The 21,103-nt window shown below is 34.5% G+C and overlaps 1 protein-coding gene and 2 pseudogenes across 3 annotated transcripts in view; all 3 read right to left on the reverse strand.

Moving 5' to 3' along the window:
- BLTP3B (bridge-like lipid transfer protein family member 3B) overlaps nt 1-21,103 on the reverse strand; it is a 71,173-nt gene that overhangs the window by 31,023 nt on the left and 19,047 nt on the right. For all 3 annotated transcript variants that reach the window (XM_037068539.1, XM_037068538.1, XM_037068541.1), the window contains 7 exons: nt 14,697-14,859; nt 13,407-13,445; nt 12,934-13,025; nt 8,754-8,943; nt 7,822-7,962; nt 6,703-6,873; nt 1,697-1,877 (listed from right to left, as the gene is read on the reverse strand). In XM_037068539.1, coding sequence (XP_036924434.1) covers nt 1,697-1,877; nt 6,703-6,873; nt 7,822-7,962; nt 8,754-8,943; nt 12,934-13,025; nt 13,407-13,445; nt 14,697-14,859 — 977 coding nt within the window. The remainder of the gene's footprint in view (nt 1-1,696; nt 1,878-6,702; nt 6,874-7,821; nt 7,963-8,753; nt 8,944-12,933; nt 13,026-13,406; nt 13,446-14,696; nt 14,860-21,103) is intronic.
- Nucleotides 355-430, reverse strand: LOC119002566 (uncharacterized; annotated as a pseudogene).
- On the reverse strand, nt 437-1,657 carry LOC119002549 (high mobility group protein B1-like; annotated as a pseudogene).

The following is a 21,103-nucleotide window of genomic DNA, read 5'->3' on the forward strand; positions in this document are numbered from 1 at the left end:
GTGTCCTAATCAAATTTTAGAGTACTGGGAGGAGGAGACACAAGAAATGTCAAACAGCTCCACAAGTGTGTTTACATGCACTCGGGGTCAGAAAACTACAAACCACCATGCTGAAAACACAAGTGCAAACTCTAAACTGAGTATGGACAATAATTTCATTTATGGATGATTTCAAAATTATAGAAAAGCTAATTAAAAGGCAAGTTTAATATTCCATCATTCTCCAAGGATGTCATATACTCAGTCTTTGATTTTTTAATCTAATTTTATTGGCATTGATAGCTAACAATTAATTATACTTCAGTACTAACTTATTAAAGCAAAATAAAATGTCATACCAATACATAATTTTTTTTCAATTAAAAAACCTGTATTTACTTAGAAGTATTCAGTAACGAACTATAGAAATGATCCCTGAAAGTATAGTCTTTACTTAGAAGTATTCAGAATGTCAACAAAATAGTTGTAACTTTTTTTGCAATTACAGAGTGGTACTCAATTAACAAACATTTCATATAAGCTGCACCAGAGATAATTGAAAATGAAAAATCTACCATCCCCATAAATAACTAATTTGTAATGTGCACCAATAAGAACCTACTTTAAACTTCATGCCAATTTACAAACCCCATTTGTACCAAGCAAGGTTAGTGGCTACTGAAAATACCACCATACGATATCTAAAGACACATTCAGTAGTATGTTAACTGTACAAAAAAAGACATTGTACAGTTTAAAAACAAATCTTACACAGGCTTATATTTCAAAATAAGGTTTTGAAAGGAGTGAATTGTGTAGAGGGGGGTTAAATGCTTTATAAATAAGAAAAAAAACCCTGCTAGAACCAACTCATCCTCATCATCTTCTTCATCTTCCTTGTCTTCCCTTCTTTCTTCTTTTTCTTGCCTTTTTCAGCCTTGAAAACTCCCTTTTTGCAGCATCAGGTTTTCCTTTACCTTGGTAAGCAGCGATATCCTTTTCGTCGTAGTTCTCCTCTAGCTTAGCCACCTTCATCAGGCTGCTTGACATCTGCAGCAGCGTGATTCCACATCTCTCCCAGCTTCTTCACAGAATCACAGACGGATAAGCCTGATGCTCTCCTTTGACTTTGGGGAGATACTCAAAACAAAACAACAAAAAGGCTCAAGGAGGCCTCTTGGTTACATTGGGATCCTTGAACTCCTTTTTTATTTCCTTTTTAGGAGAAATGTAAGTTTTCCTTTCTCTTTTGTAACATGCCTTGTCCACATTTGCCACGTCTTCAAATGTTTCTCTCTTTAGCACACATGGTCTTCCACTTCTATGAACCTTTCTTAGAAAACTCTGAGAAACAGACTGAAGCATCGGGTGCTACTTCTTGCGCTCCTACTGGCGAGTTTACACAAAGAAAGCATACGATGGCATTCTGCCTCTCGGCTTTTAGGTTCTCCTTTGCCCATGTTTAACTACTTTGCCACAGGAAGCAGAGTTGCTCAGTGCCGGGCCAGCTCACACTTGCCCCCACACTGTCTCTATGGAGCTTGATGTATGTACTGTAATCTGTAACATTTAACATTATACCTTTCAGGCACGTATCTCTTATGTATATAACATTATAACCAGTTATAGTACATACTATATACTACATATGATAATCCAATTTTACAGTAAATTCTAGAAAAAAACAAAATAGTTTAAAATAAGCAGCTTGAATTACCTTTTTCTTTAGCATGAATATCATCACATATGTGTAGATCTAGATGAGAAATCACTAAGTGATGGGAGGTTTCTTTAACATCAAAGTCATTGAACAGCTTCACAATTGCGTCATTTTGATCGGGAGCATTCGAGGTCTGTGGTGTCTTCACCTGCTGCGCAGACGGGGCTGCTGCAGAGCTCTGAAAGATTCAAAACTGCATTATCACTGCAAGTCATATGCTTGAAATTTCCCAAACAATAAAACTTAAAAATAGTTGTAGGAATAAAGTATTAAAAAAACGCTAATATGTTTTCTTTGATATCAATAACTCAGTTTTCCTTAAATGTTTTCTGAATTACATAGGAATAAAACTCAAACTCAAAAACTATATAAAATTTGAATATGAAACCTATATTCAATGTGAAGCCATTAATACTAGAGGCCCAACACAAAGAGTCCCAAACAAGATGGACACAAACAGGCCCACTCCAAGACACATCATAATTAAAATGCCAAAGGTTCAAGATAAAAGAGAGAAACTTAAAAGCGGCAACAGAAAAATAGTAGTTACCTACAGGGGGGGTTCCCATAAGACTTTCAGCTGATTTCTCAAAAGAAACTTTGCCAGCTAGAAGGGACTGACAAGAAATACTCAGTCATGAAAAGCAGGGCCCTACAGGAGAGACTGCTCTACCCAGCAACGCTATCATTTAGAATCTAAGGGTAGATAAAGAGCTTCCCAGATGAGAAAAAGCGAAAGGAGTTCATCATCATCAGACCAATATAATCTATGAAATGTGAAAGGGATTTATATAAGAAGAAGAAGATAAAAACTATGAACAATAAAATGGCAATTAATACAAATCTATCAACAACTGAATCTAAAAAACAAAGTAAGCAAACAAGAAGAAAAGAGACAGAATCATGGATACAGAGAGTGTTTTGATGGTTGCCAGATGGGAGTGGGCTGTGGTGGAATGGGTGAGGAGGTGAGAATATTAAGAAGTACAAATAAGAAGTTACAGAATAGCCATGGGGATGTACAGCATAGGATATGGAGTAGCCAAAGAACTGATACTCGAGACCCATGGATATCAACAATGGTGTAGGGAATTGCCTAATGGAGTGGGGCGGGGCAGTGCTCGGTGGAGGAGGGCAAAGGGGGAAAAATCAAAACAAATATAATAGCACAATCAATAAAATATAATGTAAAAAATAAAACATAATACTAGGGGCTCAAGTAAAACTTTTTGATTAATTGTTAAACTCATTTCCATCAGAAAAACCATTCTTAAGTTTTTCCCTATCTACTTTAAAACATTAACAGACTACTATTTATATCTATGATAATACTATTTTGAAAGCAAACACTCTTCTGTGTTTGAATAATCAAAAACTTGATTATTTCTTTAATGAAGTTTTCTCTCTTATTCAACAAGATAAATACTGACACAAATTTAAAAAACTAACATTTGTCTCTCTATAAATCCCTGTCTTAATACTGTGGTAGATTCAGGAGTTTGGATGCTGTCTGTGGGGAAAAAAGCAGGTCACAGTAAACTCCTTTGCTGTGTGGTTGATAATTCTGAATGTAGCCCTCCTTCTCTCTTACAGAAGGAAAGGATCAAGATAAGCAAATATTTATGTTAAAAGCTGGCTCTCAAATTGTGAAGCTGAGCTGTAACTACTTCACTCTCTAACCCATTCTCTTGATACTTCAAATAATCAGGACATTCTTCATTCTGCCTAAAGTAGTGATGTGACGACCACCACCCAAGGAAGAAACTCTACGGTAACGTGAATGCTGAAGTTAAGTATTACAGAGAGACCAAAAAATAGTCATTACAAAGACTAACAACATGAAAGAACACTGTATATATCCACTTACTACATCTTTACTAAAACTAGGGGGGAAATGCCGATGCCTAGGCAGAAAAATCTGTAAGAAAATACCTCAAAATGCTAACATTTATTTTGTTATGATGGTAAGATCATAGAATTTACGCTTCTCCCTAGTTTCCCAATCTGTATCTTCATCTAGTTTCCCAATCTATATTCTATTTTACATAAACATACTTACACATTGTATAAATGAGATATGGTAACATCAACACTTGTTTATTCTTTAATTTCAACTACCATCTCCATTAATGACATCCTAAGCTATTTAAATCATCACTGCAAGCCTTAAAAGACCACTGTTCATGTCTACAAAGGCAAAATTGTAAAACATTACCTCCTATACTTCTTCAATTGTTTTTCAGCTCCAAAAAAGGACTCCTTACTTTTCTCAGCTTTACTTCCCTTAATCAAACTTGTTTCTTTCTCTGCATTCCCATTATTGGCTAATGGAACTGCCAATTTTGATTTGGAAAGTCCTCAACTGCTCCCTCTTCTTTACCCTCGACTGATGAAAGATTCTGCTACTCTCACCAACTACGCTTGTATTTCTTCTCTAAAACTATTACCAGGGGTTCAAGTCCACCCCTCCTCTGACACTAGGTATTTCTTTTTCTGTCCATTCTCTACTGTACCTCCATGCATATCTGACTGTCCTTTCCTATCTAAAAACTTCCATGAGCTGCAACATGGCTACAGGAAAAATCCCAAATTCTTCAACATATAACACACATCACACTGTAGTCACCACACCCTTCTACTAAATCTAGACTACCTACCCAGGAAAGTTCTACTTGTTGCTACAGTCCAGTGTTCTCTGTTCACTGAACTTTTAAAATTAGATTACCCCAGAGAACTATGCCGAAATTTTATTGAATAAATATTACTGGCAGAATGACACAGGGCTTACCATCAATTCTCTACCTATTTGTTTTCATGGTGAAAAGCTCTGAAAAACTTGGATCACATAAACAGGTAGATTGGAATAAAGTGAGTTCTGTTTTAGCAATGTAACATTATTCTTTCAACTCCTTCAAGTTACATTCTAGGACTCACAAAATAATCATGAAAAATTAATTTTAATAACCTAAAAACTGACATTGATTAGATCTTCCTTCAAATGCGTTGAAAGTGAACAAGTGGAAATCACCTAACTTGTTATTTATCCCTGGTTATTCACTTCTGCTAAGCACAGCAATATTTCAAAAATTGCCTGTGTCAGTTCCAGAAGCTGTTTTGTTTTGTTTTGTTTTGTTTGCTGGACAAATTCATTACAGTAAGAATGAAAACAAATAAGAAAGATGTCTTTCATTATAAAATAAAATAAGAGTAATTGTGGAAAGGGAGTCAAGTCTGGCATCTTAACACAAGAACATTCTCAGGTAGACCAAGTTTAAGAAAGAGTACACATCAAAATGGAAGAGGAGGTACTCAATTTCCTAAAACCCGAACAGTTACATATCCCACTGGCACATGCACCTCCTCTCAAAATCACTGCTCTAGTAACTCCGAACTCATCTTTATCATGCTCTTTAACATGACCACACTTTTGCAGATTCTTTTTCCTCATCTGAAATACACTTTCCCTCACCTGTAAACAACTACGCATTTTAAGACTTAATTCCATTATCCTTAGTGAAACCTTTCCAAACTCTTCGAGCAGTTGATTAAAACTTCTGTGCCTCACCTCTCTTTTTAATTCTGCATTCTAGCATTTATGTTAAACTGAAGTGATTTGTTTTGAGTTATACTCTGACATCTTTTAGGCACAGGTCAGATAATATTCTTTTTTATATACCCAGTGTCTAGCCCTGCACCTTATAACAAAGGAGGCAGGCTGTAAATAATGCCAATTTGATAGACACAGGAAAGCCTAAGTGTATGCCATTCTGACCTACAAGCCAAATCATCAAGCTATAAACCTGACACTACTCAGCTTCCAAAGCAAGTACTGTAGCCTCACAGAAGTATGATTTCACAATAATACTTAAGTTTTTACTGAGGGTAGTAAGGAAGATTAAAGAAACAAAACAGACTCACTATAGTGAGCTAACAAATTAATTAAATCAGAGTGAACAGAAGCATGAGGAAACTATTTTATTTTAGTTGAACTAGCCTGATGGTATAAACTTTCAAACTTTTCACTGTGGGTCAATGCCTGGATGTACATAAATCCTACAGATCACAATCTGAAGAACTTAGGACCGAACGTATCCATTATCCACCTGACATACTTAGGAAAGACTTTCATTGTCCAGACCAGCTGGCATCTCAAAGATTACCTCTTTTCGACCAACCCAGAAGCTAAGAATGGAGAACTGGTTCTTCTCAAGTGTGTTTTTTACTATAAAAACTCTCAACTTCTCTCTTTGCTTCTGAACTCTCTAGGCACAGCCTGGTACTGTTTCTCAACTTGCAGTTTATTTAAGATCCCTGAATAAAACTTCATCATTCAAGTCTGGCAAAGCCTCCTGGTTCATTTTCCTCGACTGACATTTAATGTAAAAATTCAATTGTACTTTTTATAAGATTATCAAAAGACACTACACAATGGGATTTTCAACATCCCTTCTACAAACATTTTCATGTTAAATTCTCAGAATTTAGTACTGGGAAAGATTTCTAGAAAACCTTTTACTCTTCAGACAAAACAGGGACAGCTTCTGATTTTAAGAAAGTGGTCTTCGTATGTCTCCCATCTGTGCACCAGCTGTCAGACAACTCTACGGTTTTGTGTCCAACTGCAGCGATTCCCCAGGGCTTCCACTTTCTGCACTATTGATGCTCACACCCTACCCTGGACTATCATTCCCCTTTTGTCTTTACTTTAGTAATTTTAACATTTTGTATTTTTAACTTCCTGAAAGGAGATATCAAGTATTTTTGTTATCATTAACTTTAGTGCCTAATACAGATCTACCTCCAAACAAATAAGGACTATAGAGATAGAAATACAATTAATGTATGTTTTCATATAGATATCAAGTATGTAAAAGTATATAATAAGATATATAAGGAGAATCTTGGACTCAATGAGTATTACAATCTATTTCACATGAAGAAAACAACTATCCATTTACACGTAAAGTAAGGTTTTGTTTTTTTCTGTTAACTTAACAGCTTACCTGTGTAGGTTCAGGAGCCATACTCTTCCTCTGTTCTGTTGATTTTTCTATTGCTTCACTGAGAGACTTTGCATATTGTACCATAGCCTTCAACTGAGAATCCGTTAAAACCCATAATAAGTCATCCAATATTAGAACTAACTTTGTTGCAATGACATTGCAGTCTTTTAACTGTTGAAAAAAATTGATTCATAAAATTAAGCCAAGAACTAAAACTTATAATGCACTTGTTTTTTAAAAAAATTAAGTTTTTAATGGAATTAAAATGGATCCTTCCTTCATTCACCCAATATTCAATGAGTTTCAAAAGCATAGAAAGAATATCTCCTAATATTGGTGATACAGTGGTAAAAAAGACTGGCAAATTTCTAAACAGGTAAAAGGAATATAGGTGTAAGTACTTACATGATTTAATTTTGTATTTATAACTAATAAATTGTTTAATTACCTATGTTAATTCAACTGATTCTAGCAGCAACAAGGGGCATTAACATTAATTAAAAACTAAAATGCTATTTTAAAACCACATATTCTAAAAATACTTTTTTCCAATTTAATTTAATATAGTAATTTGTGTCCTAGTGATACAAAACATGCTATTGAGACTTTAAGTCATGGTTAAAATCAGTCTTTACTCTGTCATTAAATTTCACCACAATCCATAGTAAACTCTCACTACTGACATTCTTAGGTACCTATCATCTTTATTTATCTTATTACCAGTCATACCTTAATAACCTTCTAAAGCTAGTAGGTTTGGTTACTAAAGTTTACCCACTCCTAAGTGATTCAATAGTAGAAATAAAATTGTAAAACTGCAATATTCAACAGATATCTGACAACTTGGAAATCTACTGAATCATAAAAAATAAAAACCTAAATATTAAATCTAGAGAACTGAAAAGTTTAATATTACAGTAGGTTTCTTCAAATACTGCTTAAGCTACTACATTTCCTTTTGTTTTTGCATTGTTTTAGTTTTGCCTAAAAATTATTTGCCAATGTTTGCCAAACAATTATTTGCCAAACATGCCAATGTTTTGCCTAAAAATTATTTTGAATTTCCTGTCAATTCCAACAGTTATCATATGAATCAAAAAGAAAACCCTGCTAACTTACTCTTCTTTTAAGCGTGACTCTGATTTTTGATTGGTTGGTTATTAATCGAACAGGAGCACACATAATTTCAAGTTGTGAACTCTGGGTAGCATCTGCCTCTATTCGAATCATCTGCCAATTTATTTCTTTAAATGTCAAAACCTAAAGAGAACACAGAGATTAGCTTCACTTGCACAAGGAAAATGTAGATTAAAAAAAAAAGAAATGTACCTTTTCACTAATTTTCATGACATTCTAGATAAAGTCACGACTATTTTTTAAAAAATTATCTACTTCCAACAAATTCAGTAACACGTTCTCATGATATTCATCATCTGTAAAGCTGTTAATGCTTTTATTCTAAATAATTCAATTTTAATATAAAGTACAGAGTATCTGAATCATGTGACCAGGAATTTATAAAACATATTTTAGTTTTATAAATGTAAAATTTAATTCTGAATAGCTGTAAAGTTAAAATAGGACTTATTAACTCTATATTTATTACGATAAAAACATTATATACACAAAAATAAAAATAAAAATAAAAATAAAAATAAAAATAAAAATAAAAATAAAAGCCCTGGTGTAGCTCAGTGGATTGAGCACGGGCCTGTGAACAAGAGGATTGCGGTTCAATTCCCAGTCAGGGCACATGCCTGGGTTGCAGGCCACTTCCCAGCAGGGGACACACGAGAGGCAACCATACATTGATATTTCTCTCCCTCTCTCCTTCCCTTCCCCTCTAAAGATAAATAAAATCTAAAAAAAAATTAAAACATTATATATATACACTTGATAATGTTTAAGAATAAAACAGAGAAAAATACAGTTAAAAGGCAAGAGTAAATCTAGTAGTATGTGAATCTAGGTAACCAGAGAAGTAATTATTTTAAATATCTTTTATTTATCAGGGACTAAAATAGTTTTTAAACAAAGAAAAAAATCTTTACCTCTCCTCTCTGTGGATCTTGAATACGAGTGAATCTTAAATCTCCATGCTCCCAGTTTGCATTTACACTGTATATCCGTAACTGGGAAAGCTCAAAGGATGCATTGAAGGCTTTTGCTCCAATGCGGATGGCAATGGAATTTACGGAAACAGTAATTCCCTCAACTACTTTTTCAGCAAAGCCATATTCACTGGAAAAGTAAAGCACAACAAAATATAATGTGCTAAAGCCCCCAAAATATCATTTAAAGAAAAATTATGTGTTAATATTCTCACACAAGGATATAAACTATCATACTACTATTAATTTTGTTTTTAAAAACAATTTTTTGTTAATAGCATAACCTGGTTACATTTAAGTTATAAAAGGGCTCTTCTCAAAATGATGAACAATTTTTAAAACTGGAGGTCATTCCACAAATTAAACTTTTATAATCAGTTTCTCAAAAAGCATTAGTCTAGACAATTGGCATCTATAACATAAATAAGAGACCTAAATTATTGACACAAAACAGAATACAGGGTCCGGCTGGAATATAATTCAGGAATAAGGTAAGAAGAAGTTCACATTCTCTAATTCTTTTTAACAAATATTTATCGTGCATCTACTATGTGAACAACACTGCAACATAAGGAAAATCAACATAGAGTTATGGCATTACAGGGTACACAAGTTACTTGGGGAGGAAAAAAAGACCCTAGTAACTGAAACATGAGGCCATCTGTAATTAGGTGTTTTTAAAAGAAATCATCAACATACTTAGTAGAGGAAGAAATTGCTCATAACTAGGGAGAAATATATCTAGAAAAAGAAAATGAACTTTCCACAGGGAGAGATGGGAAGGAAGGGAAATCTTGGAATAGGAAAAAGCATGAATAGAGGCATAGATATAAGTAGAAAAGCAGAGGTTATATTTCAAGAATGATGAATAGTGCAGTATAACTGGAATACAGACTATGACTATATTTTGGCAGAAAGGGTGGTGAAAGTTTGCCCAACTGGCACATTACCTCGATTGTCATCAGTATGACCATTATCCCTAAATCTATGTCTCCATCCGTATCTCTCACTTCAGACTATAAATTTGAAATATCTAACACATACCTCCACCAGGCTTGCTCTCACACATTTCAAAGCCAACACGAATAAAAATGAACCTGTCATCATATGGATCATGTACATGCCTCCAGTGTATCTGCTGCTATGTTTTTTGATTTACTACCTTATTAAATAAGTAAATCACTTCACTTTTTTAAGCTTCACATAATTTTTTGTGACGTATTTTGAAAATTTGTTATTTATTGATTTGAGAGACAGAAAGAAAAGGGGGAGAGAAAGAGAGAAACATCAGTTTGCTGTTCCACTACCCGTGCACTCATTGGCTGCTCCTGGCATGTACCTTGAATGGGGATCGAACCCGCAACCTTGGTATATCAAAACAATACTCCAACCAACTGAACTACCCATTTAGGGCCTGACTTATCTTTTAAATCAGGTAATATTTTGTAGGTTATCTGTAGGTTACATGAAATAATGCATATTAACCAAACAGTCCATCTCTTCTGATACTTCATGAAAATATAACTATTATTTATAGTATTATTAGTAGTATATTAACACTATTAGAAGTCTGTGAGCCTGTTTTGTCATCTGTAAAATGAAAATAATACCTATTTGAAAAGGTGGTTGTGGTTCTTAAATGAAACAGTTCTTAATTTATACAGTTCTTGGCTTGCCTGATGTAGTTTTGTTATGAAAAGAGGTGACCGTCTACCTTGGGTTTAGAGAATCAAAGAGTAAGAACTCATCAGCATCCTAAAGAGGAAATGCTTGGACTCTAAGGATAATTGTCAGTCACTTAGGTAGAAACATTCCTGGAGTGGAAAGAATATTTCTAAAATAATTTTACAGGAATACCCTTTAGAATATCCATCCCTATCTGTTCTTAATGTACACACATTAAAAAGTGTTACAATTGTTTTCCAGGACTTAACCATCAGCAGGGTGATGCCGGTACCAATGACTAAGTCTACATGTTTCTGGATACATCGTCCATTATAACTTAAAGATAAAATTCCTGTTTACAAGTAAGTTTCTTCTAAGCCTATTAATTACTAGTATCCCTCTATTTTAATCTTTTAGCTAAAAACAAACTCAAATAGATCAGTGTTTCCTAAGTTGCATGACTCTAAAGAATTGGAAAAATACATATTCATATTCCTCCTTTTTAGAGAGAAAGAAAAAAACATTGATTTGTTGTTTCATTATTCCACTTCTTTATGAATTCACTGGTTGATTCTTGTATGTGCTTTGACTGGGGCTCAAACCTACAACCCTGGCATATCAGGACAAATGCTCTAACCAACTGAGCTACCTGGCAAGGGTCCATATTCACCTTCTTGACAACCATTATAAACCTAATGAATTGTAATTTAAAAAAAAAAAACAGCTTAAAAGACTCTGCAGACCTAGTAAACACCCTAAGTGATTGTTATAATCAAGCAAGTGTGAAAAATGTGGAAATAGATTAACTATACTGCCATGCATCGAAGTACAAGAATTGCCATCATACAATTACAAAGTCAGAATATAAAGCTTATTGATACTATAAAAATGTGAATTAGGAAGAACACTATCAACTACATTTATCACACTGACAAAATATCTAATTTCTGCCATATCTAATTAAAATAAATTTTTCATTAATAGCAATTTTCATGATCTATTTTTGCTTTCAATAATCTTATAAACATCTCTATTTTCTAATTTTTTGACTCTAGCTAATTTAAAGACCAACTGGTCTAATCTACTCTATTAAACCTGAAAATAGCCCTGGCTGGTGTAGCTCAGTGGATTGAGCGCGGGCCTGCAAACCAGAAGATCGCAGTTCGACTCCCAGTCAGGGCACATGCCTGGGTTGCGGGCCAGTTCCTGGCAGGAGACCCACAAGAGTAAACCATACATTGATATTTCTCTCCCTCTCTCCTTCCCTTCCCCTCTAAAGGCAAATAAATAAAATCTTTAAAAAATAAATAAACAAACCTGAAAATATACATTAAAATCACAAATTGCTGGACAATGCAAAAACTACAAAGAAGTCCATGTGAAGCTCTTTTCCCAGTCACTATTACCTGTAATGTAAATATCAATTGTAAATCTGATAGAATATGCTGATGTAAAGGTGGTTTGACCTTGGTGAAAGAGGACAGTGTGTGTGTATGTGTGTATGTGTGTATGCGCATCGTCATCCTCAAAAAAAGTATTTTCACTGGTTTTACTCTGTACCCAGAATACTATAAATATTCATGGTGGCCCAGTTGTACAACTGGAGGAGGTAACAATACCATTAAATCTATGTGATCATTTGGTACAAAATCCTGCCTTGAGGAAATGATGTATAGCACCAGATCCAAACACACTGAATGCAAAAATCGACAGTATTTTTTTAAAGATCTATTTTTCAAGAACTATTCTAACTTCTCAAGAAGACTTTGCAAAATGGGTCATGTTTCTACTTTATTAGCATCTGATTTGGCTATCAACATCTAATTTGGAAGCATTCTTTATTTAATAATTTTTAGTAGCTCAGTGGATTGAGCGCGGGCCTGTGAACCAGAGGATCATGGTTCGATTCCCAGTCAGGGCACATGCCTGGGTTGCAGGCTGGTTCCCTGCAGGCCAACTCCAAGCAGGGGATGCACGAAAGGCAACCATACATTGATGTTTCTCTCCCTCTCCTTCCCCTCTAAAGATAAATAAATAAATAAAATCTTTAAAAAAAAATTCACTAGTAATTAAAAAAAAAATAAATAATAATAATAATTTTTAGAGTAATCTAAAAGGTCTATAATTTTTTAGGCATCAATTTAACTCTTTATCAATGCACAGAATAAATGATATGCATCTGATTTATAATATGCCTAAGCTAATATGCCTAAGCTCTTCTGCTTTCATTTTCTGCTTCTGCTCTGCCTTTGGTTGATAAATACTATTTAAATATTTAGAAAAGCAAGATAAATAAAAGAGGCTAAAAATCAATTCTGCTACTTTTGCAACATACATACTAAAACTCTAAAGTGTTTGATGGCAGAGGTTCTATGTTACATTACTGCAGATAATAGAGATGACTATAGGAAAAATTTCCCTTTGCCAGTCATACAGATTAATGGAAATAGCTTACCTCTGTCCTGAAGCAGTTGCAATTGGTGATGGGCCATTAGGATTTCGTGGTTCTTCACATGTACTCATTTCCATTATTACTTTATCTAGGGACTAATAAAAATACATTTAAAACGCAAACAATTAGGTATTTTATTTTTTATTTTATGTATATTATTTAAGACCATATTGTCTTTCATTTCTTTACGAGCAAAGTAAACAGTAAATGAGCAGAGCCATTTTAAATGTCTCTCTGAAGGCCTAAAAAGACAAGTATCAAAATAGAAAATAATGTGCTTAGTCCTTCTCAAGGCACTATCTGGTAGAAAAGTTGTATTATAAGGGTATGAGAGAACATCTCTAGGAAGTAGCCATACACTGCAGAGATTTTATAGAAGTACAGTTTCTAATCCCAGGATGTGTTAATATTAAAGGAGTATAACTACTATCATATGCTTATATAAACGTTTATTTTTGAGGCAATTCAGAACTCACCAAACAGATGGGATGTGTTTTTAGTTTTGTCCATGGGATCTTAAAAAAAAAAAAAAGTTTTTGCTTTAAAACAAATCATTAAAGAAATGTAAAAGAGTAACCAACACAGTTTCTTTTTTACTACAGTGACAAACATACCAAATTATATCAGATGACTTATTTCTTAAATTGCAAAATATTAAATAAGCAATTCATGCATACTCTTAAAATTAAATATACCTATATTACATAAACGACTAGTCATATTTTCTTAGTCATCTTTTTAAGTAAAAATTTCAGGTTGCCTTAAATATCTTCTCTTCCCAGTCCTTAAAACACATTTTAATTTCAGAATTTTAGCTAAGACTTATCAGCAAAGCACAATTAGTACTTTGTTCATTTTAACAATTTTTTTTTATTCTGGAATTCTGACCAATCTTTTTGAAAATATTCAAGGTAAGTACAAAAATGAGTCCATTGCTATAAAATGTACATAATATCAAGTAAATAATATTCAAACATAATCTACACTAAAATATCACATCCTTATAGATACTTAGGTTTATGAAGGATAGAACAAAAAATTGAAAGACTGTCTTTTTTCCACAATCTTTTCTTTTGGTGCCCAATTTTAACTTTATGAAACAAATTAGTATTCACTATTTTCACTAAGCAAACTTTCAAACTAAGCCAGACTAGTTTTCAATGTATGATTTTATTTTTTTCTAGAGAGAAAGAAACATCGGTTTTTGTTGTTTCATTTATTTATGCATTCATTAGTTGATCCTTATATGTGCCCTGACCAAGGACTGAGCCCACAACCTTGGTGTACATGGATGACACTCTACCCAAATGAGTTACCTAGCCAGGGCCAAACCAAGTCTTTAAGAGCAAGAAGTGACATGATTAGTGTCAGAGCAAATAGGAATAAATTTTAATAAGTAGTAATAATAATAAATTTTAAATGTCTTCATTTAAGATAAACACAAATTTAAAATGCTGCATTTGACAGCAAATCTTATTAAAAAGTTTCAACTTGCCAAATTTAACCAATTACTTTATTAATAAACTACCAATAAATGTACTTAAGTGTTAATAACATTAAATTTTAAGTGAACATTAAAATCTATAAATCAATAACTAATATACTGGTATATGACTAAATTTATAAAGCATATATATTCATGTAGTTATTTAGACAAAGGTATCTGCCTTTTTCAACTATATTAATAAAAATACTTTTTACAGAATTACCTAACACAAAATTAAGAAATAAAAACAGAAAATGCTTTTCACAGATATCAGTCTCACCCTAATAGATGCTTTATTACAAAAAACTTTGTTGATAGCAAGCCACGTGGGCAAGTCCAACATATTCTGGAGCACCTCTTCATCCAACTCCAAATTCTTCAGTTCACCTTCTCCTTTAAGGGTACTTAGATTTATCTTGTCAGGAGACAAATTTTTGGTAAATCTGAAAGAGAACATGTATCGACATTTATCTGAGTGTCAGTTATGGTAGAGTCATTCTTGCCAATATACAGCGCACTAAAAATGTAGCTGCACTTAGAAACCTAAACCATAGTGACAGGCTCTACTTTAATTCATGTTCTTCAACATGGTTTTATTATTTTTTTTGTTTTTATCTCTCTTGTCTGTAGTTCTCTTAAAAGAAAGTTACTGTGTTTCTGTCATACATTTGAATATTTCCATACGTAATCAGTCAAGCTCTGGTTCACAGGCCAGCACTCAATCTGGTTAGCCACACCAGACAGGGATTGTTTTGTTTAAAGGTGGGGCTTGTATGCTGATGACGATGCAGAAACAAACAACAAAAAACCTAGCACTGATGGCAGGAGGACAGACAATCCTTGATTAGGAGACAGCAGAAAAGGTACACAAGAGGAAGGGTTGGCTTTGAATAGTTTTGACTTTGGAAAGCATGTTAGTACTCTACATATGTAAAAAATAAAATAAAATGAGGAAGAATGAGAGAAGGGAAACACCTAAAACTGAAAGCAAATTTAAACAAATAACCCTAATTGTACTTCAAAAAACTATAAGCATACTAATGGGACAAAAACAGGAAGGAAGGAAGGACAGACAGAAGGACGAAGACTAATCTGAGTTAGCTTGTGAACACAACATTTGACTCTGTACCTTTAGTGTGAGGAAGGATGGATTGTGTGGATTTGTAAATGTGCACGTGGAGAAAGTTGGTTGGTGGAGAAATCAGGCAACATCTTGATTAGTATGTACAAGAATGTTCACCTCAATTATTTATAAAGGGAAAAAAATAAAAGCTAAAGGGAGTAGCTAACAATGTCTAAAAGGGAGTAGGCCCTTTAATTGTGATACTTTATGCTATATACATATCACGTAATATATTTTGCCAAAGAAATGTTTACACTATAATGCCTGGTAAAAATTCAAGGTTTAAAGTTATACCCTGTGATTTCCATTGTATTAAGAATGCATTATAGCCCTGGCTGGTGTAGCTCAGTGGATTGAGCACAGGCCTGCAAACCAAAGGATCTCTGTTCGATTCCCAGTCAGGGCACATGCCTGGGTTGCAGGCAAGTTCCCAGCAGGGGACGCACGAGAGGTAACCATACATTTGACATTTCTCTCCCTCTCTTTCTCCCTTCCCCTCTGTCTAAAAATAAACAATCTTTTTAAAATGCATTGTACAAACTCAAATATCAAGGCTACCTATGGTTGGTGAAATTTTAGATTTATTCATCTTCATACTTTTCTGCATTTTTAAATGTATACTGAGCACTTATCACTTTTATAAAGACAAAAGTTCAACAGAAACCCCAAAAGACAACTTTGGTAACTGTGAAAAGTGAAAAATAGAAAGATTAAGATATGTTATTCACAAGAAATCCTATCTTCAAATTAGTTTATAACAAAGGGATAGCTGTGAAAAGAGCATGTGCTTTAAAGTCAAACAGGTTTGAATTCTAGTTTAGCTACTTATTGTGACAACTCTCTAGCTCAATTTACTCATCTATAAAATGGAGAAAATAATAGCACCACAAATATCTTAGTGAAGATTAAATGTAATACATAAAGTATCTGGTACAAAACAGATGTTCAACAGAGTTCTCCAAAAACTTTCCTTCCCTCTATTCGGATTAAATTATGAACACACTAATTACAGTTTTTAACTAGAACCATATCAAAAGGTCATGCTTATTCAAACAAGATTTTTAAATGGCTGAGCTATGAAGCTACTCTTGAAACTATCTTATATTAATATTGTTCATCTTTTATAGTTTTTTAAAAATTAAAATATTTTAAATAAGCTAAAATTTATTGGTAGCTGTCGCATCCACAGCTGTTAAAAAGCTGGTTTCTTGTATTTGGTAGGCAGTGTATATATCAAATTATTTATCATCTTTTATTTATTTATTTATTTATTTATATTTTTTAGCATTTTGATTATGCCATTACAGTTGTCCCATTTCCCCCCTTCATTCCCCTCCACCCTGCACTCCCCCTCTCCCACCATTCCCCCTTTAGTTTATTACCACGTGTCTCAAGTTCTCTATATTCTATATTTCCCCTACTATTTTTGCCCTCCCCCCTGTCTATTTTCTACCTACCATCTATGCTACTTATTCTCTGTACCTTCTCCCCCCTTCTCCTCCTCCCACTCCCCTGTTGCTAACCCTCCATGTGATCTCCGCTTCTATGGTTCTGTTCCTGATCTAGCTGTTCTTTTAGTTTGCTTTTATTTTAGGTGTGGTTGTTAGTAACTGTGAATTTGCTGTCCTTTCACTGTTCATATTTTTTATCTTCTTTTTCTTAGATAAGTCCCTTTAGCATTTCATATAGTAAGGGCTTGGTGATGATGAACTCCTTGAACTTGACCTTATCTGAGAAGCACTTTATCTGTCCTTCCATTCTAAATGAAAGCTTTGCTGGATAGAGAAATCTTAGATGTAGGTCTTTGGATTTCATGACTTGGAATACTTCTTTCCAGCCCCTTCTTGCCTGTAAGGTCTCTTTTGAGAAATCTGTTGACAGTCTAATGGGAACTCCTTTGTAGGTGACTGTCCCCTTATCTCTTGCTGCTTCTAGGATGCTCTCCTTCATTTTAATCCTGGCTAATGTAATTATGATGTGCCTTGGTGTGCTCCTTCTTGGGTCCAACTTCTTTGGCACTCTCTGAGCTTCCTGGATTTCCTGGAAGTCTATTTCCTTTGCCAGATTGGGAAAGTTCTCCTTTATTATTTGTTCAAGTATGTTTTCCACTCGTGGCTGTTTCTTTTCCCCTTCTGGTACCCCTATGATTCGGATGTTGGAATGAGACTTCCAACATTCAGATGTTGGAAAGATGTCCTGGAGGTTCCTAAGCCTCTCCTCATTTTTTTGAATTCCTGTTTCTTCATTCTTTTCTGTTTGGTCATTTTTTTCTTCCTTCTGGTCCACTTTCTTGATTTGAGTCCCAGTTTCCTTTTCATCACTATTGGTTCCCTGTACATTTCCCTTAATTTTAATTAGTTTAGCCTTCTTTTGTTCCTCTAAATTTGTAACTAAAATCAACCAGTTCTGTGAGCATCCTGATAACCAGTATTTTGAACTGTGAACCTGAGAGGTTAGCTATCTCTTGGTCACTTAGAAGTATTGGCTCTGGGGCTTTGAGCTGTTGTTCTTCTTGAGCCATAATGTTTTGGTCTATTTGCGCCTGTTATCTATGAGGGGTGGAGCCTTAGGTGTTCACCGGGTAGGGGCAACCCAGTTGCTGGGTTGTGATGCTGTATGTGGGGGTGGGGTCAGAGGGGGACAATGGCATTTGTTCTGCTCTCTCTCAGATTTCAGTCCCTTCTGCTGCTTCCCACAAGCAAATTGGGCCCTTCTGGCACTGGTTCCCAGGTGTGTGGGCTTGTGCACCCTCCAGGACCCTGTGAGTCTCTCCAAAGAACTCTCTGTGAGCCTGGGAGCCTCTCCCAGCACCTCGACCGCCAAAGGTTTTTCCAATTGGTGCTTTTAGGCTTTAATTCCCATCGCCGGGGCCCTGGTTTGCATGGTCTGTCTCACTGCTCACTCCTTTGCCTGGTTTATCTGCATGTGAATGTGTGACCATGGTCAGCCAGCCACCTTGCACCCTCACTGGGTCTGCCCGTTGCCACCCCATGCCTGGGATCTGCCAACTGCCGCCTGCGCACCTGGGTCTGTCTGGCCACTTTTTTCTGCGAGATCCCACTCCACTAGCCGCTGACTCCGCCCCTCTTACCGGTCTGGCTGAATGGTTTGTTGTTGTCAGACTTCCATACAGTTCAATTTTCTGTCTGTTTTGGTTGTGTTTTTGTTACTAAATCTTTGTTGTCTTTAAACTTGCTTGTGCGAGGAGGCACAGTGTTTCCACCTATGCCTCCATCTCAGCCGGAAGTCTATTTATCTTCTATTATTCATGTTAGACTTTAATTTACATGTGTCTCAGTTTTGCACAAATATTTCCCAATCATTTATTAATATAATTATGCTTCTAACATCAGAATGACTCTTAAGCCACATTTGTTACAATTTAATTGCTATGGAAAAGCAGACTTTCATTAACTGTATGCTAGGCAAACAATGGGACAAACACTCATAAGAGAGCATTAAGGCACAAAAGAAAGCTGTGTCTACCTATGCTTTTTCTGAGTGTTGCTACAGGCTCTTTAGACTAAATTGCCATTTGAAGTCTCCAGATAATTGTAGTACTCTTCTAAATATTATAATTGAGAAGTCTTATAACACTAGCCCTTATCCTAAAGAGAATAAATTATATCTGAACTAAACCATGTCAGCTCATTAAAAAATCATTTAAAGCTGTAAAAAAAATCATATAAACATTTTGAAGCTTACATTTTTTAGAAATCTAGGTGAATAAATTAAATACTGAATAATTATTTTATTTGGTGGAGATGGTGGGGAGAAGAATAGAAGCATGCCATGTATGTAAAACCAAAGCAGATGTTAACAAAGACTCAAAACAAAGATAAAGGGAAAGCCGATTGACCTGAATATGCCAAAGTTGTAACAACTGCACAAAAGAAAGTCATACCACATAATAAAGATAAAAATGGCACAGCTCTTACAGGTATTTTTAAAATCCAGAACATACACTAATGTTTCATTACTATGTACATTATGGTGGGCATCCCCAGTACCAACCTGGGCCTGTCAGGAACCAGGCAGCACAGCAGGACGTGAGCTTGAGTGCACTGTGCTTGAATCATCCAGAATCCACCTCAGTGCATGAAAAAACTGTCTTCTACGAAACCAGCCCCTGGTGCCAAAAAGGTTGGGGACTGCTGCCTTGTGGCATGCAAAGAGGTTTTAAAATAAATGACCTTTATTCTAACATTTGCATCATATAAATTTCATTGTGAATGTATGTATTTTATTGGTTAACTTTCCCACAGTTTTAATAATGAACAATTAAAAAACATAAAAACAGGCTTCCATTTAATCCCAAATCTTCACTAATTACATGTAATACATGAAAATATATTTACTATTTAACAACAACAATAGCTAACTAAAATTTCCAGGCAAATAGAAAGAATGGGTTTGATTTATATTATATAATTTTCAATTAATATATAATTATTAGAGCCTAAATTATGTGCAAAGGACTGTGTTAAATAAACATTTTGGGCAAAGAAAGTAAGTCCATATAATCAAGGTTTATAATTCACTTAAGAGAACACAGCACAAATGTATCATGTCAAGAAAAGTCAAGAAACCCAGCTCTGCAAGAAGAAAAATGCCACTAACTACTTCACCTTTCTATGCCTCAGTTTCCTCATCTGTAAAGTGGGACTAGTAATTATACCTGCCTCATGGGGTTATTCTGAGCATTAACTGAGTTGCAACACTTAAAATGCTAGGAACTGTCCCTACCACACAGGAAAAGGCAATGTTAGCTCATACTAATATTCAGATAAAGGTCAAACAGGAATACGAACAACAGAGAGACATTACATAACCAGTGATCACAATCCTCTAAAAAAAAAATTTGGCCTGATTAAACACTAAGTAGGCAGTAAACCATAAATCAATGGTACAAATTTTGTACTTGATGTTACTATAAATTTTAGACATGGTTTATTTCAGCTTTCATTAGATTCATCTTACAGCTACAACATAAAAACAAAGATCATATGATTTTGTTATTTGCTAGAGAAACCTGAAACAGATTTGTGAAGTGAACTATGTCCAGGTTAAAAATAATATTTGAGGGTAAAATCACAGAACAGAGATCAAAAGAATCTTAGAACAAAAACCTTTTTCTGACCTTTTTCCACATTTAACTCTTTGTGTTCATGTAATTAATTTCTCAATCCACCTTGTCCGGAAATTGTTTACAGTACCTACTGTTGTGTATGATGTTAGAGATTCACATCAACACCTACTACTTTTCTAAACTTAAGAACTGGCTCTGCTACTTGATAATGTTTTCTAAAATAATAGTTGTAATTAAAAATAATCATTCCTATACTATATTTCATGCTATAGCATGAACAACCAGGTTTTACAGAGTATTTAATAATGCATGTTAAATTATTTAATTAAAAAACTTAAAAGTAGGTACTCAATCTGAAGTTTGAAGATGGCTGTCAAGAGGTTCAGGGTATTTTGTTATATTTTCAAAAGGGGTTTTTAGGCACCAAAAAGGCTAAGAACCAATGCCTTAAAGAAAAAGAATTTTAACCATCCAG

Source organism: Sturnira hondurensis, unplaced genomic scaffold, assembly GCF_014824575.4.
Source record: "Sturnira hondurensis isolate 20B ecotype Veracruz unplaced genomic scaffold, ASM1482457v3 Scaffold0017436, whole genome shotgun sequence".
NCBI lineage: Eukaryota > Metazoa > Chordata > Mammalia > Chiroptera > Phyllostomidae > Sturnira > Sturnira hondurensis.